Below are 27376 nucleotides of genomic sequence, written 5' to 3' on the forward strand. Positions count from 1 at the left end.
TCAATTGCAAAATACTGTAATTCATGTAAGTACCTTAAGATGCTAAAGACATAGCATACTGCCTTAGATCTGTGGTTCTGTGTGTGGTGTATAACTGTAAGGTTTACAGGTGTATTATATGTGTCACACACTGCTGAGTGAGTGTTGTACCACTTCATACTGTAGGTATACAAACAGGATTTTTATATTTTCTCCCAAGAAATGACACTGTACAACTTGTGTTAACCTGTCTATCAAGTCATGGAAATTACATTAATACTTTGTTAGAATGAATGTGTTTTTGGTTTATAAAGGGGTATTAAGTCATTTTTGACCTTTGCTGACCTGATGGTGACCATGAGGAACTGCAGCAACATCAGTTTATCTCTAGCTGGCATTTGAACACTTGATCCATGGTAGCCTGTAAGTGACAATAGTGTAGTCAAATATGCATCTAGCCCTGATGCGGGACTGTACTAGAGCTAAACTTAAGCAACCATTCCTGAGATTAAATGGTTATAAAGTCCCATATTGGAGAAATTTAGAAATGATAAAACCACTGGGGGAAAGTTAAACTTCTCTGCAATGGTTTCACATTGATATCAGTTATCTGTAGTGATAAATATTATCATGCATTTCACCAATTTAAATTTAACAAAAGAAAATAAAATTTCTCAAATGTTCAATATTATAGCCATGTAAAATCTAACATTGAATATACAGTAATTTCTCAACTCTCAACACTTGATTAAGTTTTATTTCCTGTTTACTTCCAATTTGTCTGAGTGACTTTTAAAACTTTGACATTGTGTCTTTAATTTTGCACAAGCTGTGCTGGCCTTCATAAAATAACAGTGTGTATAGGCAGCAAATTAAAATCCTTCATTGTATTATTTTTTAAAATATAGTTGCAATAAAACTGTATCAGGGCCAGAAGGCGTTAGATTAATCATCTAGTGCTGATCTGATATGCCTGGCTAAACACTGGAAGAGTGAAAATGCTTTCTCATTTGCTTTAGTAAAACATCTGGCGCAGGTCTGATTTAAGTTTGAAACTGTGAGAAACCTGATAAAACTGATAAAATAATCAGAGTACATGTAGAGAAATTGATTTTCTCTTTCTTTTCTGCTATGAAGTTTTAGAAAATGTACTTATTGCCCCTTTTTAGAATATATTAAAGGGTTAAATACAACAGAATGAGGGCCACTGTAAAATGTTTTCTTCTGGCTTCCCCGCTGATCAGCTGTCAGTTGTACTGTACGTAAAGCCAGTTTGATTGAAGTGTTTCCCAGGTCAGTGGTTTTTCTGAGCAATAGGTCAAAGCTGAAGGAGAGTGTAGGTGTTCAAAGATCACTGTTTGCAGTTCAAGAGATTTTTTTTTTTAATGATCCTCTCTGCTGTGATGTTCATATTAAATATCTCAGCAGTGACACAGTCCAGTACAGTTTATGAGTGTGAGTGTTTTATTATGCAAAAGTCCGGACGTTCACACCACTTTATGCAAGCTGTCGACTCTAATGTTGCTTTTGCCAATGCTACTCGTTAATTTATGATTCATGCCACTGTAAATAAATTATTTTTATTGAGCGGGACTGCTTCTGTCTTTTCATTTCCTCGCCTGGGATGTCACGTCTTGCATCATAGCTGCTTTTATTTCCATGTAAACTCTACATGAATGACATTGTACCGCAGACCTTACACAGACTCCACCCTGTGAGTGAAATACTCACTTGTCACCAGCGGGAGGCAACATTATCCAGGAATTTTGAATAACCTTGCTGTTGTGCAGTGTTGAATGAATTGTTCTTCCTGAATGCTCCTGCAGCACAATCCTAAAGCCATGGTTCGCTTCCTGTCTCATGTGTCATGCTCCACCACTTGCAGTCAGCATGTAAGCGGTACTCAGTTTATTTTGTGGCACACACTCCTGGTGTGTGTGTGTGTTCTTTTACCTGCTGCCACACCTGTTGCTTGAGTTCAGTTATGCACATATACAGTTTATTATATGCATAAATGTTCATAATATACTATTATTAACTCACTGAAGCTCTTATTAATAATAAAAACCAATGTCCTGACTCCTGATCCCATAACCTTGATCAGAACCTTTCTTTACACCTTTAATATAAACTCTCTCTTTCCTCTCCTCATTGATCACTGACTCTAGCTTTATTTTAAATTGCAGTGAAGATCGCAAATTTTCCAAAGATTAGTGAATTAGGAATTTATGAATTTAGGGTAAATGTATATATTAAAAAAATGTACAGTTGTTTACAAAACATGACAGTGTATAACATTGTCATATACAATATGCAGTATATTATGTATTTACTTGTTCCAGTGTTTCATTGAAGCTGTTACACATAATCATATCCAATATGTCATAGTTGTTCCATTTCATTAACTGAGGAAAATCTTAAACATTGTTTCCACCATTTTAAACACATTTCACGGTTATTCATCCTCACATATTTGATATTTTTGGGATCCTGGATGTTAAATAAGAAACTGTCCAGCCATTGCAACAGTTTATGACACACCCAGATTCATGTGGCGTTAAAGTGGTTCCTTATTTTAATTCCCGATCTCTCATTTGAAGAAGTGAGGAACAGCAAAAATGTCTTAAGTCATGAGGATTTACCACATAGGCCTCGCTTTGCTCTGTAGGCTCTTCTGTATTCTACAGACGGAAACCTGGAACTGGTCCAGTACCTGATGTCCTCTGAATGGCCCTTCAAATCTAATCACACAACAATGCCACTGTCTGCCAGTGGAGACATGCTCTAACTTACTCTCAAATAAACCCTTTTTGTCGTGAATGTATTATGAAATATACCAACTGTTACTAAACTGAGATCTCATGCAGTGCTAGAGCAGATATAGACATGGAGATAAAGCTGGCAGCATGCAAACAATTGCTCAAGGTCATGAACTTTAGGAAAGGTCATACATGCTGTTCAACTTGTAAAGTCAAAACAATACTGAAATCATTTTGTTAGAGGTGTTAGCATCATGTAAAAATCTGAAACACATGGGAATAAAAAAATGACTCAGGACCACAGAGATGTTATGAATCCCCATAGAGGTATTCAATATGTGACTGAGATTTCTGGTTCTTTATTCAGCTCATTGTTGCTACAATTACATAACTTCATCCAATAATCTAATCTCTTTGTGTTGTATTATGTCAACTTTTCATGCTGTTACAACACTCACTTCTTAGTGTTTGTATTGCAAAGAAACTCATGAATTGTTATTCTAAGTGTATTATTTCCTGACTGAAAGACCATAGTTTCAGATGTAATTGGTTGCTGTGTGTTTCCCCAGTACTCGATCTGGACGCCCATTGGTGGATTCAGCTGTCAGTCAGAAAAATACTGCGCCATTGGCTCTCTGACTCTGGCTCTTGGCATCCAAGCTCGCCTGGTGAGAGCCAAAGACTGGTGGAAAAATTAAAGACGTGTCACTCTGATTTTATTCCCAGACCATAACTGGGAGCTGGATGCAAAAAGAATAAAACCCGCCCTAAAATTACAGATATTCTCTATCCTTAAAGTTTAAGAATAGAGGACTTTTAAATTAATCAGATGGCTAAATCCTAAACATCATTAAATTTCACTTAGGTTTAAATTAAATTGTTACAACCTTTGAAGCACATCAATGACCATTTATTGACCCAAAGTTTCTTTTCTTTTACAAATATAATTTAGTAATTTGCAATGGTTAGTTCTTCCAAATAACTCATATGAATAATTAATACCCTGCACTTCTATTATATCCTTGAATGTAATTTGTGCTGAAACCTCTGTATTCAACAGACGGTTGAACATTTTGTTTTTATTACTGTCTTCTATTTCTAAAATGCATGCATAGCTCAAGAAAATCTTCACAAGTAGAATTCAACATTGTTCAAAACTGCAACATGAAATATAAGTTCAGCGGCTAATTCATGTAAAAACTGTCACTATGAGTTACAGTGAGATGTGACTTTGGCTGAACGGTGGCCTCTGTAGTCACAAGTGGAAATTACAGGATAATGGCACAGAGAAATCACAGTAATTTTACAAAAATAAATCACACATTTGTGTATTTATGAATCTTTTGGGGAAATTCAATGTGGCATCATCCTATATTTGCATCATCATTATGCCAGCTAGCTACCACAAGCAGGAGAAGGCGTCTCCTCAGGAACAGTGTGTTCATTTATAAAAAGGAGATTATTGTGTTATTTCTTCTTTTAAAAAGTTATCGAAACAACTGAGCATGAGCGGAAGCTGAAACAATGAAGTAACGTTGAAGTGACAGAGGCTGCAGTTCCTCTAACGACCACATGAGGCTAGCTCCAAAAGTTCATCAGTGGCTGGAGGGTCCCGTGTTAAAATGTCCAACTTTCCAGCAGAAATAACAGCGTGCTATTATAGCATCAGTCTTGGTCTTCCCTTCCCACCACCACACCGACTTTTACCTGACAACCTGACAACATTTTATCAAGACTTCACATTACATACATAAATGAGGGTGTGGCAGCTTTGAGTGACAGGTGGGAACCTCACAGTTGGTTAGCTGCTCTGTGACTGACTGTCTGTCTGTCTGACTGTCTGTCTGTTTATCTGTCTGTCTGACTGTCTGTCTGTCTGTCTGACTGACTGACTATCTATCTGTCTGTCTATCTGTCTGACTGTCTGTCTGACTGTCTGTCTGATTATCTGTCTGTCTGACTGTCTATCTGTCTGTCTATCTGACTGTCTGTCTGTCTGTCTGACTGACTGACTATCTATCTGTCTGTCTATCTGTCTGACTATCTGTCTGTCTGTCTGACTGTCTGTCTGATTATCTGTCTGTCTGACTGTCTATCTGTCTGACTGTCTATCTGTCTGTCTGACTGTCTGTCTGACTGACTATCTGTCTGTCTGTTTATCTGTCTGTCTGTCTGTCTGACTGACTATCTATCTGTCTGACTGTCTGTCTGACTGACTATCTATCTGTCTGTCTGACTGTCTGTCTGTCTGACTATCTAGCTGTCTGTCTGACTGTCTGACTGACTATCTATCTGTCTGTCTGACTGTCTATCTGTCTGACTGTCTGTCTGACTATCTATCTGTCTGTCTGACTATCTGTCTGTCTATCTATCTATCTGTCTGTCTGTCTATCTGTCTATCTATCTATCTGTCTGTCTGACTGTCTGTCTGTCTGTCTATCTGACTGTCTGACTATCTGTCTATCTATCTATCTGTCTGTCTGACTGTCTGTCTGTCTGTCTATCTGACTGTCTGACTATCTGTCTGTCTGTCTATCTGACTGTCTGTCTATCTGTCTATCTATCTATCTGTCTGACTGTCTGTCTGTCTGACTATCTGTCTATCTATCTATCTGTCTGTCTGACTGTCTGTCTGTCTGTCTATCTGACTGTCTGACTATCTGTCTGTCTGTCTATCTGTCTATCTATCTATCTGTCTATCTATCTATCTGTCTGTCTGTCTGACTGTCTGTCTATCTGTCTGACTATCTGTCTGTCTGACTGTCTGTCTGTCTGACTATCTGTCTGTCTATCTATCTGTCTGTCTATCTGTCTATCTATCTATCTGTCTGTCTGACTGTCTGTCTGTCTGACTATCTGTCTATCTATCTATCTGTCTGTCTGACTGTCTGTCTGACTATCTGTCTGTCTATCTATCTGTCTGTCTATCTGTCTATCTATCTGTCTGTCTGTCTATCTGACTGTCTGTCTATCTATCTGACTGTCTGACTATCTGTCTGACTGTCTGTCTGACTGTCTAGCTGTCTGTCTGTCTGTCTGACTATATCTGTCTGTCTGACTGTCTGTCTGACTGTCTAGCTGTCTGTCTGTCTGACTATATCTGTCTGTCTGACTGTCTGTCTGACTATCTGTCTGTCTATCTATCTGTCTGACTGTCTGTCTATCTGTCTGACTGTCTATCTGTCTGTCTGTCTATCTATCTATCTGTCTGTCTGACTGTCTGTCTGTCTATCTGACTGTCTGACTATCTGTCTGTCTGTCTATCTGACTGTCTGTCTATCTGTCTGTCTGTCTATCTATCTGTCTGTCTGACTGTCTGTCTGTCTATCTGACTGTCTGACTATCTGTCTGTCTGTCTATCTGACTGTCTGTCTATCTGTCTATCTATCTATCTGTCTATCTGACTATCTGTCTGTCTATCTGTCTGACTGTCTGACTATCTGTCTGTCTATCTGTCTATCTGTCTGTCTATCTGTCTGTCTGTCTGACTATCTGTCTGTCTATCTGTCTATCTGTCTGTCTATCTGTCTGTCTGTCTGTCTGTCTGCTGACATGTTCACTGCTCTGGGTCAGTGAACACAACATCCTCTTGGCTGTGTTTATGGTGTTGAGGCCTTTTGGAGAGTTTTCCATGCAAATATCAGACAATAACGTGGCTTTCTGTGCGGCTAATTGAAAGTAAAGAACTATGTGCTCCTGTTTTTTTGGGGGGTGAGTGAAATACTATGATTATTTTATTCATATGTTGGCTCTAATTAGCACTAATTCAGCGCTCACTGTACCTGGTTTGTTAGCTTAGCTTGTTAACTAGCCAATTAGCCCGCAAATTAATTAGCATTGGGTTAGCCTTCCGACAAGACGCCCAGATACTCCGCAGTGCTAACTATGCTAGCTGGAGTTTGTGGTTATCGGTTACCGGTTATCGTACCGGTGTTCACCGATGTCTGGCCTCCACACACGCCCCACTTTTTTGCCCGTTTTCAGACCAGCCGGGAGCTAGGTGGAGTCGGGCACCGTCAAGATGGCGGCGGTGAGCGGCCCACTCTGAGCTTCAACCCCGCTCTTCAGAAACCCTTCAGAAACTTTCCCTGTTTCAACATCCAGATTATATATATATATATATATATTTTTAAATGGTAAGATAAATTGACACTGCGGGGAATCACAGCGATATTTGCGCACATACTTTCTTTGTTGGTATAATGATGTGCTGTATAATTCACAGGGGTTTCGCGGGGAGTGGGTCATCTCCTTAATCCAGGATCTTCGGTGAGGGGGTGTGTGTGTGAAGGAGGAGGGCGGTGACCACTGCGGTCTTACTACACCACCTCTCCTCCTCTCTGATACCCTCAGTATTACTCCCCACCGCATGACAGCTCGTTGAATCTGTACATTTGATTTTTATTTTTTATTTTTTTGGGCAGGCGACCTTGACCCGGGACAGAGATGGCTGGCGCGGCGGCACCGAAGCGACAAGACACCCGGAAGTTTTTCGAGAATCTGTCCGGCGCTGGTAAATCCATCGCGGTGCTGACCAGCGGAGGAGATGCGCAAGGTAATTGTCCGATAATGGATGCATGGCTGCGGTCTTGTCCTTTATGTTTCACCGCATCATTGATAAAAAAAAAAAAAAAAAGTGGAGTATTTCCACTGTTTATTTGTTTTCCTCTCATGTTGCCACCTTGGAATCTATCTGATTATTTATAAGGTGTTTAATGAATCTGAAATGCGGTTATGCAACACACTCCTGTCTCCACATTTGTGCATGGATGCTGTGGTATTTATCACGCATCACAGATCTGTCACATTTAGTATCATAACAAACTGATACTGATAATAATCCAGGCCTGATAAACAGGAGTCCAGGTTAGGTGCTTCTGGGTAATTTTGAAAGCTGCACCAGTATCAACAAGTGGTAATTAAATAATTCAGAATTCATCTCCTCTTACACAAGATGTTTCTTTCCTTATCATCCAGTCATTCTCCACCGTTGTATCTGTATGGGCTTGGTTGACTGCAAAGCATAGATGGCGCAGGATTGTGCGTGTTTGTGCATGCATCTGCGTCCCTGTGCGCGTCCACAGCTCCCACGGCACAGGTTATAATTTAATCAAGAACCTAAATGAAATCATCAATAAATTTCTGTAGTAGTTTTATTAGGAGCATCTTTCTCACGCACTGACTCTGCTGTGGTCTGTTTAATTAGACTTAAAATCTCCCTGCTTAGGTTTGCTTATTTTGCCTTTAGCATTTTGATGTAGAGTTTGTCTGATCCATGATGATATTAGTTCTAGTTCCTACTCACTAGAAGTTCCTCACTAAAAGTTAATGTATTTCTTTGGACCAGTAATAATCTTAAAATCCTGACTAATAGTAGTGATCACTGTAACTTCCTGTGGCTGTAAATCACACTGGATGTGTAGAAATGTGTGTCTTGCATCACGGAGGATGAGTCGTGAGTGGACCATGGTCCAGCTCGACAGAGTAGAATACCTCATTTCTGATAGAGCCTTTCACAATAAATGTTGTACGCGCTAGTTTGAGCTGCTGCGCTTTTATTTTGAAGGCGGGCTCCGTTGGCTGGCTGTGTCTGTGTGAGCCGCTTATTTCATCCGGTTTGTGTCGCCTACGTGAGGAGCAGCGTGTATACAGGGATGTGGTGAAAAAGGGATGTAGACATGATTGCAAATGAACTGTAATTTCATCATTTAGAAGTCAGGTTTTTATCATTTATTATGGCCAGTAGCATATTATTTCAATAATTATAACAATAATGTTAATTACAGCATTAACAGGTAACATTCATATAATATTACCGCACATGTATTTTTCAAGTCACATACAGTGTAATCAACTGTCCCTCTCTGGTTTACCTTTATCGTGCTCTGCCAGCTGTACATATAGTGCAGTGGGTTAACCATAGCTGGAGTTGACTTACATGCTGTTACATAACACTGTGCGCCTATAGGATGTTGCTGAAGTGCAGTGATATGTTGTCTCTCAGTCTCCTCTGCAGCGCATCACACTGGATGTTAGAGTCAGCCTTTGTAGTAACAGTGTGTAACAGCGCATTTTCCACCTGACAACATCTGAGATGTAACTGAAGCTACACCTTGTGTAGTGTAGGTGCTGCCAGTGTGGAAGTGACGCACAGACTCCCAGTGTCCTAATTTCCACTCATTCATAAAAACTGGCTGCAGGTTTAGATTCTTACATACTGTAGGTCACACTAATAATTTTTCATTTGTTTGGTTTAAAAAAACAACACTCCTCATCTAGAGCTACAGCCGTGTGCTTAAGGATCATTATACTAATTAACAGATGTTCTCCGTGTCCATTTTGCCAGTTAAGATAAGGAGCAGCCACAGGTTTCATGCATTCATTTCTGGTATGTGATACAAAAGAGACTTTGCTCACAGAGGGGTCAGAGGTCAGTGTGCCTCTTAGATGGTCTATGAAAGCTTTATAAGGCTAAATTTGCCATATTTGCCAAAAATATCTTGTGAAATCGAGAAAGCTTGGTGAAAACATTTCCTCCTGAAACTGGGATTACAAATTAATAGTTTTTCAAAAGCATTTCCAGCCCTCTTCATTTTCAGCAAGCTTAGCAGGATTTTCTGTGACCACGCAAGCAGCAGCCTTAACCTTTCTCTGAGAAGAAAAATTATTATCAAGGAAAATTTTCCTACCACTCTGGGGAGGACACACACACACACACACACACACATACACACTGGAGATGTTTAGTCATTGCAGCCGGCCGCAGGGAAATTCTCACAGCCTTTGGTGAGTTGTGCTGAGTGCAAGTTATTCCAGGAGCTCAGCTGAAACAGGACACACACACACACACACACACACAAACACACACACACACACAAACCTGTCATCCCATGACCTCCCCTCATCTCCAATTGCTGTGCTCATTTTTCTAAACCTCATTAAACACATTGTCCAATTCATACTCATTTCACATTTTTCCATAGATCCTCTTCGACCAATCAGCACTGTCCTGGTCTCTAAGCAACATCGGCTCATCCCATCACACTCAGTTAGCACACAACACAGCCTGAAACCACATCTAGGCTTTCATACTGTGTTCCTTCTGTCAAGGGCAGCTCCCCCTTCGTGCATCTATCCTGCATTATAATGTAATAACTGCTGCTTTGAGAGCAGCAAAAGTTCTGGAAATGTTTTATTCATTTTGTTCTTTCATGCAATAGAGAAAATAGACTTTATTACTAAAGAAACATAAATACAAAAACATCTCAAGATTAAAAGGAACACCGTTATTAAAAGTGACACTTATATTTTATTATTTTAACGGAGATCTTACACTATTTATTGATGGTGAAAATATCTCTTTAAATCTACTTGGTGGCAGTTTCTTGTCGAAAATAACAGAAATCCATACTCCTGTAAATTGATGTGATAGTTTAGTTTAAAGTTGTAACAGTTAGACAACTACTTAGATGATCATGTAATAATTTAAAGGTGCTATATGTAAGTTTTTGCTATTGCTAAATAGCAAACGTTAGCATTAAAAAGCTGCTTACGTATCAGTCTAGAGGAAATGTTGACTTAAGCATCAAACATCATTCCTGTACTCACTAAGAGCTGTCCCCAGAGGTGGAAAGTAACTCTCTTGTCTTGCTTCTATTTCTATTACTTCTTTTCGTCTACTGAAGTTAGCATGCTAACCAGCTAGCCCCGTCCTACTTTGTGATAGTGAGTGGCTGTAATGTCCAGCCTGCCTCAGTCCAACATGAGAGGATGAGGAAGTAACGCTGATCAGAGGACGTGCTCTAACCTCTTGTCTTGTAAACACAATGACAGATGAAGCTCTTGGCAAGCGGCCATTTCCACCACCATCACCCTCTCTTGGCAAGAAACCATGTCCAGTGGCAGAGTGAATGTGGCACCTTTAAATAATTTTTCAGGAAAAAGAAAACAAACAAACAAAAAAAAAAACCTTAGTTCCTGCTTCTCATTTGTGAGCATTTTTATTTAACTGTTAACCGAATATCTTTGGTTTTGGTCTGTTTGTTGGACAAAACAAGGAATTTAAAGTTTTCACATTGGGCTTTAGGAAACAAACAGAGCCTAAAGTGTGACATTGTCGTCCAGGGAGTAGTCACATCCCGTACACATTCTGCACACAAGGCCCAGTGAATGAGGCGGGTTGTTTACTGCATGTGGTGTGGGAGGACGTTTGGCTGGGAGACAGTCATGTTGGCTGTGAGGGGCAGCTTGTTCCTGCTGTGCTCAGTGCTTCACTACACTCATGCCCCCACAGAGGATAATTCACACAGACATATGTGTCACTTTTTAGCAAAACAAGCCATTTGATAACCCCACCTTAGTCATGGGCTTTTTCTTTTGGTTATTTCATGATTTTTCTTTTATTTAAAAAATATATGAAGAGATTCTGAAAATGATCATTAGTTGCAGCTGTAATTCTCATTTGTAGTTTTTTTTTATCATTATTGAGATCCCTGCTTAATATCTGTATTAGAATCATAATTTTATCACAGCTCTCAATCTGCATAAACACGACTCAGCCCTCACTCAGCCAGTTGTATGTCCAGTATTTATTTTAAATCACACTGATGGCACTAGCCTCGGCCTCCTTGTATAAACCTGTACAATCAATGTATTGATTGATCAGTCCTTCCTGTTTCTCATTTCACTAAGTGCTCCGGCAGACGCTTTTGTGTTTTGGCACAAGATCCTCGGGGGGACTCTCGCTCCATCTCCTCTCTCTGCCTCTCTCTCTTTTGACCTCTTTACCTCTGCTGTTGTCTGCTGATCTGTCTGGCTTCTGCATCTCAGTTTATGCTGTTATGTTTCTTGTTTTTTTTTTTATCCCTCGGTCTGTTTTTAATTTATGTATTTTATTTTTTATTTAAAGGCCGAGTGGAAGCAGGAAGCTTGACCAACCTTTCCATGATATTGAAAAATGGTTTGATGCTTGCATTCGGTGACAGTTTTTTCAGTTCAGTGAGAAATTAGTGATGGAAATGTACGATAGAAAAACAATGACCTGAGTTTGTTTCACAGCAGTTTGGTTGTAGATGTGTAACATCTGTGCACCACGACCTCCAGAAACATCAAACTGTTGTCAGTCACTGTATTTAAAGTCTAGTCTGTTGGGATATCATAATGGATACAAGAGTGTCACCGTGACAACCACTGACTCCTGTCTGTCCTTTTCCAGGCATGAATGGAGCCGTCAGGGCGGTTGTCCGAATGGGCATCTACGTGGGAGCGAAGGTCTACTTCATCCACGAGGTGAGACGTGACTCATGACTCAGGCTCCAGACGTGGCCTCTGGGGGAGTCTGCAGTTTCTATCACTCTTGACGATGAGCTAAATTAGAACTGACGTGTCTTCTTTTTTGGCTGTGATTGTCTTTGAGAGCGGTCAGCAGGATTCAACCACTGCATTTGGCGACAGAGTCTTTTTCTTCTTTTTGAAAATCACAGAACGTCTGGAAAAAAATAATCTAAATGAAAGGCGTTTAAAATCTGAGCACCTGTGTTTAAATTGATCTTAAATTCGGATTCAAAAATCTATAAGCATGAAATTTGGATTTCTTTAAACCAAAAACGTTCTGCATTAGTTAAGATTAAAATCTGATTGGTTCACAAGCAGCTCATGAAACGTGTAATTGTGTGATTCACACTTTTTCCCTTCTTCAGCACACAGGCTGTGCACAGGGTTTCACAGATGTGAGGAGGAGGTAAAAATGTACCTGTCACAGAGAAGTAATCATGATATTCCTGCCAGGAGGAAGGAAAATGTTTCACTGTGCACCACACAACCCAGACAACGTAGCTGCAGTTTTCTTTCTTCACATGAGGTGTTTTTTCTTCACATGAGGTGTTATTATTATAGCTATTATTTCATTGAAAATAGATGAGAAATTATTTGGTTTTTAAATATATTAGTGCTGTTATACATGGTTAGTGACAGTGTTTGTTCCAGCATAATTTATTCATCACGTTTAAATTCAATTATGTGAAGATTTGCGGTGGCTCAATCTGAAAAGCTTCTGTCCTTCATACTGTAAAATGGTAAAATGGGCTTGTCTCAGTAAAAATATATGTAACTGTGATTCATGCCAAAGTAATTTGACACTTGGAAACAGAAGTCTGGACTGTCCTTTACAATCCAGTGAAGGTAATAGCTTTATTTACCTTTATCTTTATAGATCTTCCCTTGTGTTGTTTCTAACTCTTGTGCTGTCCCCCTGTCATGTTTCATTGTCATTGTCCCCAGAGGGAAATTATACTTCCTGCTCATTGCTGAAACACTTTAACCTCCCTATAGGGTCTGTGTTTATTTATAACCCACTGGTAGAAAGGCAAATATTTGCCTTCATATGGAGACTGTGTTATGACATATAACACAGAGCTCATGATGGTCAACACTGACTTGATTATTGTGACTTTTAAATGCATATATTTTAGATCGTGCCAGCTCATACACAGTCATGTAGTTCAGTGTGTTGAGTTTGGTAACAAACAGATCAGTAATATACAGTATACTATAGTTGTGCTATATACTTTGTTTTAGCTTCCTATCTCTTGAGGGACCTCTTTTATATTTGAGCATTTTCTTCATTTGATAAGGTCTAAACCAAATTTCAGAAGCTCACAGTGTATTTTAGTTTTTTTTAAGCTACAGGATGATAAATCATAGTGATTTAAAAGCAAAAAAAAATCTATCTAGATACCTGTGACTTCTTGGATATTAAATGTGTAAGAATATATGAGCCATGTGGATGGACTGTTGCCACTGATGGCAGTGTCAGGGGGGTGGGGTGGGGGTTGGGGTAGAGACGATCTGGTGTCTGTGGAGATAATTGGATTACCAGGGGCAGATTTCATCCTTCCCTGGCTCCATCAGCCTTGAATAACCACTGGGCTGTGAGTAATGACACCTGAGTGTCATGATGCCTGTATTTTGGCTTGCAGCTTCGCTCAGCACACACAACACAGTGACTATAGAAGCAGTGGAGCCGAATGAGCATAACTATCAGTGCCAAAAGATTGTATCTATGTTCTTAATTAGTTTTATTATATGTTTTTCAAACATATTTAGTGCTGAAAGCATTTATCTATTAGCTGAATAACAGAACATTAACTTAGAGCATTTTTGCCTTTATTTGATTGTCATCAGTACAGAGGCAGATAGGGGGGCAGAGAAGGGGTTTGACCTGCAACAGAGGTTCATAGGTAGAATCAAATCGTGTGTATGAGTTTTGTTGTGTTGTGAATGATCATATTTGTTTTTCCTCTCAGGGTTACCAGGGGATGGTGGACGGTGGAGACAACATCAAGGAGGCGACGTGGGAAAGTGTCTCCAGCATGTTGCAAGTGGTGAGCACAGTTTTCTGCTGCTTACTGTAGCTGCATCAGGCTGAAATAAAAACAGCAGTGTTTCTCCTTCTCTTCTGGAAACATTAAATAAAGCATTAAAATATCTGACCCCAGCTCAGTGGAATATCAGCTGAGTTGGTGGAGAGCTGTGATCAGTGAAAGTGACTCAGCGACAAAGCCATTATCTCAGCTGTGATTGAATTAGACCTTTTAACTGTTTGCCATAATCAGACTTTCATTTTCTAAAGTGGATTAGATTCAGTTCAAGTATAAAGAAAGATTTATCTTGTAGATCAGCAAAGTTAAAAACAACATTATAAAGCATATGCGGGTTTTAAAAATGAGGACGTTTTTTTCACAACAGCATAATAGAGCCAGCAGACGAGCACTTTAAAGAGAACAGTGTGATTTCAGATTATAATGTGTGTCTTCCTCAGGGTGGTACAGTCATCGGCAGCGCCCGCTGTAAAGAGTTTAGAACCCACGAGGGCCGCCTGAAGGCTGCACACAACCTTGTGCAGCACAGCATCACCAACCTGTGTGTGATTGGCGGAGACGGCAGCTTGACCGGAGCCAACCTGTTCAGAGAGGAGTGGAGCAGCCTGTTGGAAGAGCTGCAACAGCAAGGTGGTCGCTCACTGCAGGACATGTGATGATGTTACACATGATATCACTCTACCTTTACAGGTATGAATCAAATGTAACGCTCCCTCTGTTGTGTTGTTCAGGTCTGATCGATGAGGAGGCAGCCCGCACTAACTCGGAGCTCCACATTGTCGGCATGGTCGGCTCCATCGACAACGACTTCTGTGGCACCGACATGACCATCGGCACAGACTCGGCCCTGCATCGGATCATTGAGGTGGTGGACGCCATCATGACCACCGCCCAGAGGTGAGAAAATCCTGAGAAGAGAAGAGACGAGTCGATATGTGAGAAGATGCGGTCATTAGCCCGCTGGGTTTCACTCATAAGTTCTTTTTCTTGTTGTTTTCCAGCCACCAGAGGACGTTTGTTCTGGAGGTCATGGGCAGACACTGCGGGTAGGCATTTTGTGTTAGAAAGTCCACCACAACACAAAAATAAATGCAGACAACATGTAACTGAACTGAATCGTACTCTTTTGGAAAGAGGATTTGAATAAGTGATGGTTCAGAAAAAATGTTTAAATATCTTATATTGATAAATGAGGTTCATTATTTTGTGTTTTTGGGAATTGTCTGCTGTGTAGAAATGTCTTACAACAAGTATCTGTTATCTGTGTGTGTGTGTGTGTGCAGATACCTGGCTCTGGTCAGTGCCCTGGCCTGTGGAGCAGATTGGGTCTTTATCCCTGAAATGCCCCCTGAAGATGGCTGGGAGGATAACATGTGTCAGAAACTGTCTGAGGTAACACACACACACAAATACACACACACACAAACACACACAAACACACACATACACAGCAATACATTAGCAATACACTGTTTAACCCAGCTGTTATTTTAGTTGTTGCTGTTTTAAAAATAGCAAATAAATTTTGTGTCTTCTGCATTTTAGTGCATTCCGAGGAACATTTAATACGCGCTAAAAGATATTGCTGGTAACGAAGATGTGTGTGTGAAGCACAACCTTTGAAGTTGTGAATTTCAGTTGCTCTTGTAAAGAGGTTGACGTTTGCAGTAGCAGTTAGTTTGGAACAAAGATCCATGTAAAGCAGGAGTAAGACTCCCTGTAAAACTCATTTGAACCAGCAACCTTTGAATTACATATTTAATGTTGGACTAGAATGCACTATCCATTGCACCACAGAGCCTGTCTATAATGTTGCTTTCAGAAACAGTTAGAGGAGCTATTTATAAGTTTTGCTCTTGCTACATAGCCATTGTTAGCATAAACAGCTGTTTACTTATTAGTCAGCCAGCCCCAGCCCGTCTCATCTCATCGCTTTCCAAAAGTGACTCACTGAAGCCTCCAATCTGCCCTGGAGACGTGACACTGCTCAGAGGGCATATTGTAACCTCTTGTCTTGTAAACACCAAAGCTCTTGTCAAGCAACAATCATCACCACCTGCTCCCAGCAAGAAACCATAACATCAGTAGGTTGTTCATCACAAAGTGCTGCTATTCAGATTTCAAGTGTGAACGTTAAATTAACATCAGGAGCTGATGTTAATTCATGTTGGTAATGAAAATTTGTGTGTGAAGCAGTGACTTGAACCCACAACCTTAGAAGTTGTAAACACCACATCAGTGGGTTGTTTTTACAAACTTTTACAAACCCCACAAGACAGATTTGTCTGTAAAACACCTGACTCTGGTGGGACTCGAACCCACAACCTTTGAATGACATCTCTAATGTTTGACTAGAAGTCCAATGCGCTATCCATTGCGCCACAGAGCCTGTTAATGAATTGGCATCTATCAGCAAACAAGCTCACTCTTACCTTTCAGAAACAGCTAAATACCACATCACTTTGTTGTTCATCACAAAGTAACATTGATCAAATTTCAGGTAGCAACATGAATCGCACACCAGGAGCTAAAGCACCTTGTTGGTAATGAAGGCTTGGTGTGTGAAGCAGTGACTTGAACCCGCAACCTTAGAATCTTTGAACACCACATCAGTGGTTGAAGTGAGCAGTAACAGCTTGTTTGGAACAAAGATCCATCTGAAACAGGAACACAAATTTGTCTGTAACCATGTGCTCCATGTAAAACTCCCGACTCTGGTGGGACTCGAACCCACAACCTTTGAATGACATCTCTAATATTTGACTAGAAGTCCAATGCGCTATCCATTGCGCCACAGAGCCTGTTCTATAGTTGACATCTATCAGAAACCACTCACTTGTCCCTTTCAGAAACACTTAGCTGGTTCAACTCAACACAGACCGTAAACAAAACCCCATCTAAGACACCATCTAATCAAATGTCAGGTTGGAGATTGACGTGTGTGTCAGCGGAGCTTGCAGGATCTTGTTTTTAAAGAAAACTCATGTATAGGAGGAGTCACACAGAGGGATATTTTTAACATGACCCCAATGGATGGAAAGGATCACATTTCAAGGAAGTTGTTGAAGTGTTTAGTGGCAGCTTATAAGTTCCATGCAAACCAGGAGTCACAGATTTGTTTGCGTGTAAAACACCCGACTCTGGTGGGACTCGAACCCACAACCTTTGAATGACATCTCTAATGTTTGACTAGAAGTCCAATGCGCTATCCATTGCGCCACAGAGCCTGACATACAGTGAATGTATCATCAGAGAAAGACTCAACTTCTACATCAGTGGGCTGTTTAACTCAACTTTTCTCATAGACACTCGTAAGACAATGCCATTAGATAAAAATTTACAACTCTATATTTATAGTAAACTAGAACAATAGTTCAGCTAGTCGCTCAGTATTTCACATTGTCTTTGCTACAAGTGCTGAAAAATGTGACTCCTTAGAGCGATGCCAGTACATTATACTAAAATTAGCTATTAATAATATACATTTGCATAATCTGATACATTTGATGTTGATAACAGTGTTTGTTATCATCCAGAGCCGATCTCGGGGTTCCAGGTTGAATATTATCATAGTTGCTGAAGGAGCCATTGACAGACAAGGACAACACATTACCTCTGATTTTGTGAAGGATGTGAGTAGAGCTCAGTCTCAGACTGACGCAGAGGGGAAACCAGAAGCTGGACCGGCTGGTGGATATCAGTGTGTTTGAACAAACAGTCAGACACATGGTTAGCTAAATGCCTCTGTGATTTAGTCTGTTTTGAGGACACCTGCCACATTCTGAGAGAAAGTTTCATTAAATGAATTGACTTGTAAATAATGGTATAAATGTTATTAGTTATGTACAGTATATTTCTCAGATGGACAGACAAACATCAGGTCACAGCAGAAAATAATCCACCAATCTAAAACATCAGCAATAAACGTGATGTCTTGGTGTCTGTGGTTTCTTTATTAGAAAAGAGACATAATCTTGACACCTTCAATATACTGTAAAACTTGTGGTGTATGAAGATACTTGACAGGTACCACTTCCAGCTAAATGATCACACTTTCAAGCTGTTTATATTGAATTATGTCCATTTTTGACTTGTCAAGAGAAAATGAAGACCTAATGTGTAGGTAGTTAGGCAGGTAAATCAAAATTAGCAAACGTCTAAAGGAAGTCTTAGCTCATCTGGAAACATCTTATCAGTTACTAGCTGCAAGTCTAGACATCAAATCCCTCTGAGTTTTGGCAAATAAAAGGGCATTTACCTCAATCAATCAGTCAAAGAGGCCCCTCGGTTACCCACAGTTCCACTGATCGACAGTTGGTGGCAGTAATGGGTAAATTAGCCATGTGCTGAAAAAAAGGCAAAGAAGAAGATTGCTAGCTAACAAACAGGAAGTTCATGATTGTAACAGGAGAGTCTCAAAAAGTAAAAAGAAAAGTGTTTTCTCAGTGTTTTATGTGGAAGGAAATGTTACTAAGGCCTCAAGGATTTATACATTTTGGTGAGAAATGCTGCCGTTAAACTCAACAGCTTAAGTCCACAGGTGTCTAAACTTTCTCTCAGATATCCTGCCTGAGAGAAAATGCGCACCAGTATTTGTTTTAAAGTTGTGCTGTTGGTTGTCATTTTCATCAAGTTGCTCAGGTTCTCTGCATTGTTAGCACGACTCCTTGAAAACAGAGCAGCTAGCTTCGAATATGAAACTTCTCCCTCAGTGTGGCAAGTGTCTGCTGAAGAAAAACAGTCAACTAAATATCAAAATATCTGGTTGTTCTTCAGTAGTCGTTCTTCGGAGATTGTCCTCCATCACCAGATCCAGCTTTTGGGAATGCAAAAGGTTTTCTGTCATGTTTTTAAATGCTTCTGCTTCTTTATATCCCTCTAGAACCGTGCTGATAAGAAAAGGCTGAACATTATTATTGTAGCCGAGGGTGCCATAGATTGCCACAACAAGGCTATAACTCCTGATTATATCAAGGATGTAAGTACGGAGGAGAAGCCTGGCTATGTCACCGACCCTCAAACTCTTCTTCAGAAGCATGGTTTTTTTTTTTTCCTTCACTGTGGGAACTTTTACATCCTATGTGTCAGTGTTTTGTTGATTTTTCACATTTTCTGCATATTTCATGTAAGTTCTTTCTTTATATTTCTGTACTAGAGTACTCACTCCCTTTCCATATACCCTCCATGCTTTTAAATATTTTATATATTTTTTTAAAATTAAATTTTAATCCATTCTCATCCCATGTCCATATACACCCTTAGTTTTTAACCTCTGTTTCACTTCTGCATGCACATTATGTGGCACTCATTAACATGACAGGAGATGTTTTGCATGATTTCTCCTTCTGTTTTTTCATGCTTGACACTTGTGTGGTCCCTTTCATTTCTGCATTTTATTAAGATACTGTGTTGTGGCCGAGTTGTGTTATTTTACAAGGCATTATTATATGAAATTCCAATAGTAAGCAATTTTTCCTCTGTCCGTACCCAGCTGGTAGTCCGCTGCCTGGGTTTTGACACCAGGGTCACCATCTTGGGCCATGTGCAGAGAGGTGGGACCCCCTCCGCCTTTGACAGGATCCTGGTAAGTCACAATATCACTAACCTCACTGATCAGAAATGATGAAATATCAAAACTTGTTCCAGGTGTGGGATTTTTCGATTCTTACTGACACTGCAGACATTCAGCTTCTCAACTCCTCAGTCTTTACCTATGACCATGTGGTCATATTGTGTGAGAATATTCAAATGTCCCTCGACCCCTGCAGGCCAGCCGTATGGGCGTGGAGGCAGTGCTGGCGTTGTTGGAGGCGTCTGCAAACACCCCGGCCTGTGTCGTGTCTCTGGTTGGCAACCAGGCGGTTCGACTGCCACTTATGGAGTGTGTTCAGATGGTAAGAGTGTGTGTGTATGTGTGTGTGTGTGTGTGTGTGTGTGTTGAAGAGACAGAGGTCACTCAGGGACCAGGTACTGAGCCTTGAAAATGACATTGTTCCACTACAGATTAGTCTTAAGCTTTTCCAGTTTTAGGTGCAAAGGTAGTTAAATTGTTCAAAATGAATGTTTTGAACATGTGACATTATAACAAAGAATCCTCTTGTGTTACAGTGCATATGTTTTTTTTTTTTGCATCAGTGGGAATCAAACGCCCAACCCTGAACAGTAATAGACATGGAGGAGATACTGTACTGTATATGTCTCACCTTACAGACGTTTAAATAAATCCAAGCTTTAATATGACAAACTAATAATAACTATTGTCCACAGGTGGTTTAGTTTTTTTTAGCTATGAGCAGCCCCTCCTTTTCCTTTGAGCATTGCATTGTAGGACAGTAGTGTACATCAAACGGACATTCAAGGTTTAGCATTCACTCTTGACATCTGTCATTAAGCTTAATTTCTAAACTTTTCGAATTTTATTTTTTAATATATAACACATTGCAGGGCAGAGATTAGAGTGTGAGGAGTGAAGTGTAAAAATGGACGTTGGAGATCAAAAGGATAAAGAGTCTGAGAAGACTGAGGAAGGTGGTAACTGGGACCAGGTGCTCCGACTTCAGCATAACCACACCCACCATTCACCTGCGAGACATCCAGGTCACCAGACACACAGGCCTGTGACAGGAGGGCAAAATGAACTCGTGTGATTTTAACATGTATCTTTTATGTTTGTCATCAGACCCAGGAAGTGCAGAAGGCCATGGATGAGAAGAAATTTGAGGAGGCAGTCAGGCTGCGTGGGAGGTATTATTGTATTCATTCTGCTGCTCTAATATTATCAGTTATGTTAGATTTCTGAAATGTGTGATTAAAATTGGGTTCGCTTGTGCACAAACAAGTCTAAAGGGTAGATGCAACACATAAAAAGCTTAAATGGTAACAACAGAGAGCTGCCAACACAGAAATAGCCGCTTTTTGCCGTTTGCACACAGATTCCAGACAGCACTTGTCCTCTTGTCTGTTGGCAGCGTGCCCCAGTTTAACTGTGTTTTCATTGATTAGTTGATTAACTCTAAAGTCTTTCTGTACAGCAGCAGAGCTGACAGTCAGTGTGGACACTGGTTAACTTTGTGTGGGTTTTTTTATTTTTTACCTTTGTCATTTGCAGGAGCTTTGAAAACAATCTGAGCACCTACAGACTCCTCTCCTACCGGAAAGCAGACTCTGAACTTCCCAATGTAAGTATCTGCACCATCAAATGATAATTAAAAAAAAAAAAAAAAAAAGATTATATGCAATCAGTATTATTTAACAACTTTAATTCTTCTAATGTGTCTTTCCACCAGCGGCTCTGAGATTTGTACATTAGCGTATAAGGTACTTCTTGGGCAGGTGCATTGTGGGTGCTATAGTCCTTTTGTGACACTAACCAAGTCTGTTGTTTTTTGTTTTTTTTGACTGTCTCTGTCCTGAGGGAGAGGAGGAGGCGGGGGATGAAGAGCAGTTTGATGTATGTGAGGCTGCAGCTTCTGAAGCTTCTGCAGGCGTAGTCCACAGAGCAGACCAGCCTTTTACTGACTAGTTTAGTGACCTTCAGACCTTTGTGTTATGCCTTCTACTCAATCACTTTGGCTTCTAACATCCCCCATGCTCTGGTGAAATGTAATTAAAAATATGAGAGGGTTTTAGTTTTTCTGGGACTAACTTTCTACAAGAACTTTCTTATTTTACAGAGACCACATTTAGAGCTCCGGTCTGTTAATACTGTAACACAGTGCCACAAAATGACAGAGTCAGTGCTCATTATCTGTCCTCCTGTCTGTCATCGCTTGGCTCTGCTTAGGAGTAGACGCGTAGACGTGCAGGGAGGTGCATCGGTGCTGCGGTGACGGCCTCCCAGCAGCCCCGCTGTCAAGGACAATCACAGCTTCTCATGTGATCTGCTTCAAAAGAATCTGAAGTAGCCTCCTTACAGTTCACTGCAGAGACCGTGGCTGAAAGTCTCTGTGCTTGTTCATCACTCAAACTGGGCAGGCTCCATTCTCTGACTGTGGCTGCAGAAATGACAGCTGGTGCAGGTTTGGGAAGGTTTTAATATGATTTACTGAGGAGTCAAACTGTCTCAGTTCATATATAACTTTGGATTGAGTTGTAAACTCACTGTGAAGCTGCAGCAGAGACTAATGGTGTTATTGTTAGGGAAAAAAACATGTCATAGTGATTTTAATGTGTGGACATCAGTCACTGAATTAGATGGTTCCTGGCTGATTTTGGAAACTTTCAGTATAATGAGCCCTTTCTCCAGAAATGTTTTTTAATAATTCTGGATACATTTTAAAATCATATGATCTGGTGTCCATGCAAATCATTTCTTGATCAGGATCAAATCAGATCTAAAACTCTTAAAAAACTCTAAAACTAATCATGCATTCAAAGCCAACTTTCATTACATGACTGTTTTCAATACTCAAATCATCTAGTAAATATCTCTCTCTAATGTGGTGAAAAAAATAACATTAATAAACTATGTTATTCTTTGAGATGTAACACTGAGAAGTTCACCAGCAGCTGAGAGTTGGACGCCTGTCCAGTTTGAGCTTCTCCACACCGTCTTCCTTACGTTCTTTGATCCAGTCCATGTCCTCGATTATCCCATTAAATTGAATCCATCAGTAATTCACAGCAAACCTTTGACCCAGCAGTCACACACAAAATACCAACAAGACACCTGCATTCAAACGTGGGTCACGTACACACAACCACATGGGCCTTCAGCTGAGATGTGACTATCTGAGACTGAAAGTAGTGGTGCAGCTCTCTGGATGATTCAAGTCTGAATAAGGAAACAGTTTGCATCCCAGTTTGCACCGTCGGTATCGTCAGTGGTTGTCATGAGAAAGCAGCTGCTGCTCTCACTGCGTCTTTTAGCAGCATGTGGCTTCTTGCATGTGAGGTAATCTGCTCCTGCTGCTGCTGCTGCTCTGAGGCAACGTCTCACCCGGCTCCTCAGCAGTTAACGACACCTGGATGGTATTATGAGGCAGCGGAGATGGTCCGCTGTGCTGACAGCCATGAAACAATTAGTTTCAATTTGTATTAGAATATTATTGTGATACATACAAAAAAAGATTAATAATTTTGTCCGGTTTGAGTTGCTGTTCATCTTCATTGCCTCTAAAAGTTGCTGATATACCATCCTCTTCAAACCAAGCATCATACATGCTCTGGTTGTTTGTAGAACTGAAGGTTCACACCTGACGTGTGAAGATGCTTTAAAACATCACAGAGCTTTAGGGCTCTAATGAACATATGGCCCCAGTTACGAACACCAGGCTTTGATTTCTCCAGTGTGTGTTGAGTGTAAGTCTGAGTATGTTATGTGTGTGTGTGTGCTGCTGTCCATCACCCACAGAGCTCGTTTAACGTGGCGGTGATGAACGTCGGTGCACCGGCGGCAGGTATGAACGCCGCCGTGCGCTCTGCCGTCAGAGTGGGAATCACTGAAGGCCACAAGATGTTTGCTGTCAGTGACGGCTTCGAGGGATTTTACAAAGGACAGGTGAGAGCAAACGTGACACATTCACTATGTACAGGTGAAGTTTATTTACTGTACGTTTGTCTAGCGCTGCATCATGTCATCTCAGTTAATCGATTAAACATTTAGTTTATAAAAAGTCCGGAAACAGTGGAGACAGTTTGTCAGAGCGTGAGGATGCCATCTTCAAATGACTTGTCTGATCAACAGTCTGAAACTCAACGGTATCCATCTTACAAAGTTTTATAACAGCAACAAACAGCTAAACTTTACGTATTAAAGGCTGCGACAAGAGAAAATTATGCTTTTTTGCCTAATACATGACTTAAATGATTTATTTATTATAGAGTGGTTGTTAATTTTGTCCATGATTTCATCATTCAGCCCTTCATTTGCTCAGAATAAATGTCCAACATTAATTACATTTTCTACCAATTATTCTCCTAAACTGTTGTGAAACATTTTTACTCTTTTCAGAAAATCATTTTTAAACAGTACATTGATTATTGTTGTTTCACAGTACAGCAGTCAGTCAAGATTTTTCTGCAGCACTTTAGAAGAACATGAAGTATCTCACCCTGTATTGAAAATCTAACCCATGTTGTGTATAATATCTGCACCATTAACTCTGAAAGCTACAAACATGTCGGCTGTCAAGTGCTTTTTTATTAATTTTTTTGTACAGTTTAAAATCTGGATTCATGTCGTCTCTGCCCTGCAGTGTTCACCAATAGTGCAAGAAAATATCATTGAATCACTCAGTAAACTCTTCGAATGTTTTAATAAATTCAATAACGACATCTGTATTCGTTTCATCTTGCACAATATCCACGTCAGTATTGTGCGAACACGAGAGAAGTTTGTTCAGCCTGAATAAACATTACATTCATGCTGAGCACACCTGTAGACCTATTCATCAGACACTGACACTTCTGACAGGTCAGCATTTTAAAACCTGATTGGTCGGGCTGCTCTGTCTTTGCTCCCTGACTTTACTCAAAAAGGCTCTCATCAAATCTGGAATCTGTGTCTCACAGTCTTCATTGATCCAGGAGCAAAATCTACTTCAGCCTGTCAGCGCGCCCATAAACTTACTTAACAACTACCAGCACTCACTGAGAGTAAACATATGGGCAAGCGGCATTCCTCTGAGGTCATAGTCACTGTACTGACCAGTGGCAGGGAGCAGGAAGTAGCTGTGCACTCAGTCTCCTCCCTCTCTGCTGCAGCAGTTACTGTGATAAGACTGTATACAGATAAACAGGGCCCCTTACCGTAAGCCAATTACTCCACTCCCACAGCAGCTATACCATGTTGGTCATATTGTACTGATTGTGTGCATGCTTTCCACACACGCACGCACACACGCACACGCACACATTTTCAGCTGTGCAGAAACCAGCCGTGACCTGTTGAAAGTGATTAAGCCCAGAGGCGAGTTGTCATGTAGACGGATTAGACATGATTGAAAAGTGAAGCCGTGATCCCTGGATAAAACCCCAACTAAGTAGGACGCTGGTTAAATGTAGCTACGTTGGCACGGTAACAGAACAGTGACAAAATGTGTGCTTTAAGATGCTTTAAAATATGCTGCATATTTTTATTGTTTGAAATGATCAGTTCACTTAAAGTCCAAACTTTTTTTCTCACGTACCCTGAGTGTTTCCTCGTGCACACGCTTTTATTTGTCCACATTTAGAGATATCTGTCTCTATTTGCACGTTTGTATTGTATATATTCATATTTTTCTATATTTTTTCACGTCTTTTATTTTATTGTCAAATGTTCTGTTTATATTTAAGTGATCTGACCTGTATTTGTTTTATCTTTGTTTATATTTTTTCCTTCTTACTATATTTACTGTTTTGCACCAAAACAAATTCCTCATGTTGGAAAACCGACTTGGCACTAAACCAGATTCTGACTCTGATTTTTTCTGCCTCCGCCCTGATACGATAGAAAGTATCGCTGCTTGTCCTGATAATTCCCTGACCATGCTCTCAGCAGTTATTAAAGGGAGCCTTGTAGAGACAGTGAAAACTATTCACAGTGATGTGTGTAAGTCTGAATTATCCTTATAGTAAGAAATCACTCTGAAACTAGACACTGAAGTTGAGTGACATGAAGAGAGTGGTTTTAGTTGGTTTAGATGTGTCCCTGTCGCAGAGGTGACGGGGTCAACAGGAAGTATTATCTCATTAGTTTTGTTGAATAACTGTTTGATATATGGTTATTTTTTCACTTTGTCTTCAGTTGTCTTCTCCTACTTGCAGCTGGCATGTGATGTATGTGTATCATGTGTCTGCAAGTATTTATTAGTGTTCTTGGTTGTGCTACTGTACACACTGGGAGTCAACACTGTGCGGTGGGGAGGAAGCATGGATTATGTATCTATGTGCTGTTATGGGCCAAAGGGCGAAATGTTATCGTCCCATGTTTGTTTTGTTTTAAGATAAAAAAAAAAAAGTAAAAAAAAAAAAAAAAAAAACTGATCAGACTTTAGGAAAATCAGAATAATCATGACGTCTTTCTTTGTCAGATCAAGGAGATCAAGTGGGGAGATGTAGGTGGTTGGACCGGCCAGGGAGGGTCCCTGCTAGGGACAAAAAGGTGAGCTGCTGCATTCTCACAGTGTAGATGTGTTACCTGAAGATGAAGTCGTTTGTAATGATTGTAGTGTAGATATTTTAGTGGCTTTATCCCTTTTGTTCTGTAGAATGATGATTTCTATCTTTAAAAGTGAGTCAAGTGATGGACCCTCAGTTGGTTGATTTGACAAACTGCTCTACCAAGAATTACAAAATTGACATTGAGCAATGAGTTCGCTCACTGAAGAGTGAGGCAGATATTACAGCCCTGGAATATTAACCCTGTCTCAATAGGGCTTCATTCTTTATTAACCTCATTTAATCTTTCTGCCCCTCTACTATATATCAACTAAAAATGACAACTCCTTTGTTTTTCTCCCTGCATTATTATGAATTTCATATGTTGTCAGAGTGATTTTATCGTAACGCTTGAAATGAAATACATTTTCTACAGTTTCTCATAGTAACTTCAACTAAAAACAGTTAAGCTGGAGTTAAGGTGAATATTTTTCATTTATTTCCTTTCTATATGTCAGAACTCTTCCAGGCAAACATCTGGATAAAATTGCCGAGCAGATTAGGATCCATAACATCAACGCCCTGCTGGTCATCGGAGGCTTTGAGGTACGTAACATAATGTGATTTTCAAGCATAATGGCAGCGTTTTATCTTTAAATTTGATCTTTCAGAACATGTTTTATCACTCACAAAAATGCATTGAAAAACCTTAAACTTCCTCAGCCGTATTCTGCCGTTCTTAGTATTTGTCATAATTTTGAAATACTTTTATTCTGAATATTGTTTCTTTTCACAAAGCTACTGATAATTGTATAAAAGCAGAATTCTTGAGTAATCTGAAAAGATATGAGTTATTTTCATAGTTCAGCCTTTTTGTACCAGTTACACAATATTATCAAGCTTCACATTCACTATATATTGTATTGTTCAACATTGAGTCCATTTCATTTTCACTGATTTTCCCTATTTGACATTTCAAAACATCTCCTCAGTTATTCATTACTATATTTTTAAAAATACAGTGAAGGCACATTAAAATGTCACAGGCTCTCTCCTTGTCTGTTCATGTATGTTTATACTTAATGACCAAGCTGCAAAGACGAACCTGTGATCATATGTCTGTAAAAACCTGATGAATCATGAGAATGACCTTCACCAAAAGATGGGTTTATGTTTAGT

General features: G+C 40.0%; 1 protein-coding gene and 3 non-coding genes across 11 annotated transcripts in view; 1 reads left to right on the forward strand and 3 right to left on the reverse strand.

Annotated features, from left to right (window-relative positions):
* The first annotated feature begins 7030 nt into the window (after positions 1-7030).
* Positions 7031-27376, forward strand: part of LOC139628665 (ATP-dependent 6-phosphofructokinase, platelet type-like) — a 30586-nt gene continuing 10240 nt past the window's right edge. For 2 of the 8 annotated variants that reach the window (XM_071490578.1, XM_071490576.1), the window contains exons 1-15: positions 7059-7293; positions 11953-12026; positions 14042-14119; positions 14557-14746; positions 14848-15013; positions 15118-15162; positions 15400-15508; positions 18999-19094; positions 19608-19700; positions 19885-20010; positions 20796-20860; positions 21225-21294; positions 23469-23615; positions 26131-26201; positions 26716-26803. In XM_071490578.1, coding sequence (XP_071346679.1) covers positions 7185-7293; positions 11953-12026; positions 14042-14119; positions 14557-14746; positions 14848-15013; positions 15118-15162; positions 15400-15508; positions 18999-19094; positions 19608-19700; positions 19885-20010; positions 20796-20860; positions 21225-21294; positions 23469-23615; positions 26131-26201; positions 26716-26803 — 1527 coding nt within the window. In that variant the 5' untranslated portion in view covers positions 7059-7184. Of the gene's footprint in view, positions 7294-11952; positions 12027-14041; positions 14120-14556; positions 14747-14847; positions 15014-15117; positions 15163-15399; positions 15509-17652; positions 17749-18998; positions 19095-19607; positions 19701-19884; positions 20011-20795; positions 20861-21224; positions 21295-21530; positions 21567-23468; positions 23616-26130; positions 26202-26715; positions 26804-27376 lie in introns of all 8 variants that reach the window. The other 6 variants (XM_071490572.1, XM_071490571.1, XM_071490570.1 and 3 more) reach the window with 6 other exon arrangements.
* Positions 16414-16505, reverse strand: trnar-ucu (transfer RNA arginine (anticodon UCU)). Its single transcript is given in 2 exon segments — positions 16414-16449; positions 16469-16505. It is a non-coding gene; the product is annotated as a tRNA-Arg (tRNA).
* Positions 16826-16917, reverse strand: trnar-ucu (transfer RNA arginine (anticodon UCU)). Its single transcript is given in 2 exon segments — positions 16826-16861; positions 16881-16917. It is a non-coding gene; the product is annotated as a tRNA-Arg (tRNA).
* Positions 17252-17343, reverse strand: trnar-ucu (transfer RNA arginine (anticodon UCU)). The gene is given in 2 exon segments: positions 17252-17287; positions 17307-17343. It is a non-coding gene; the product is annotated as a tRNA-Arg (tRNA).

This window comes from Trachinotus anak, unplaced genomic scaffold, assembly GCF_046630095.1.
Source record: "Trachinotus anak isolate AG129_WGS33_773 ecotype Australia unplaced genomic scaffold, CSIRO_AGI_Tana_v1 ptg000012l, whole genome shotgun sequence".
Lineage (NCBI taxonomy): Eukaryota > Metazoa > Chordata > Actinopteri > Carangiformes > Carangidae > Trachinotus > Trachinotus anak.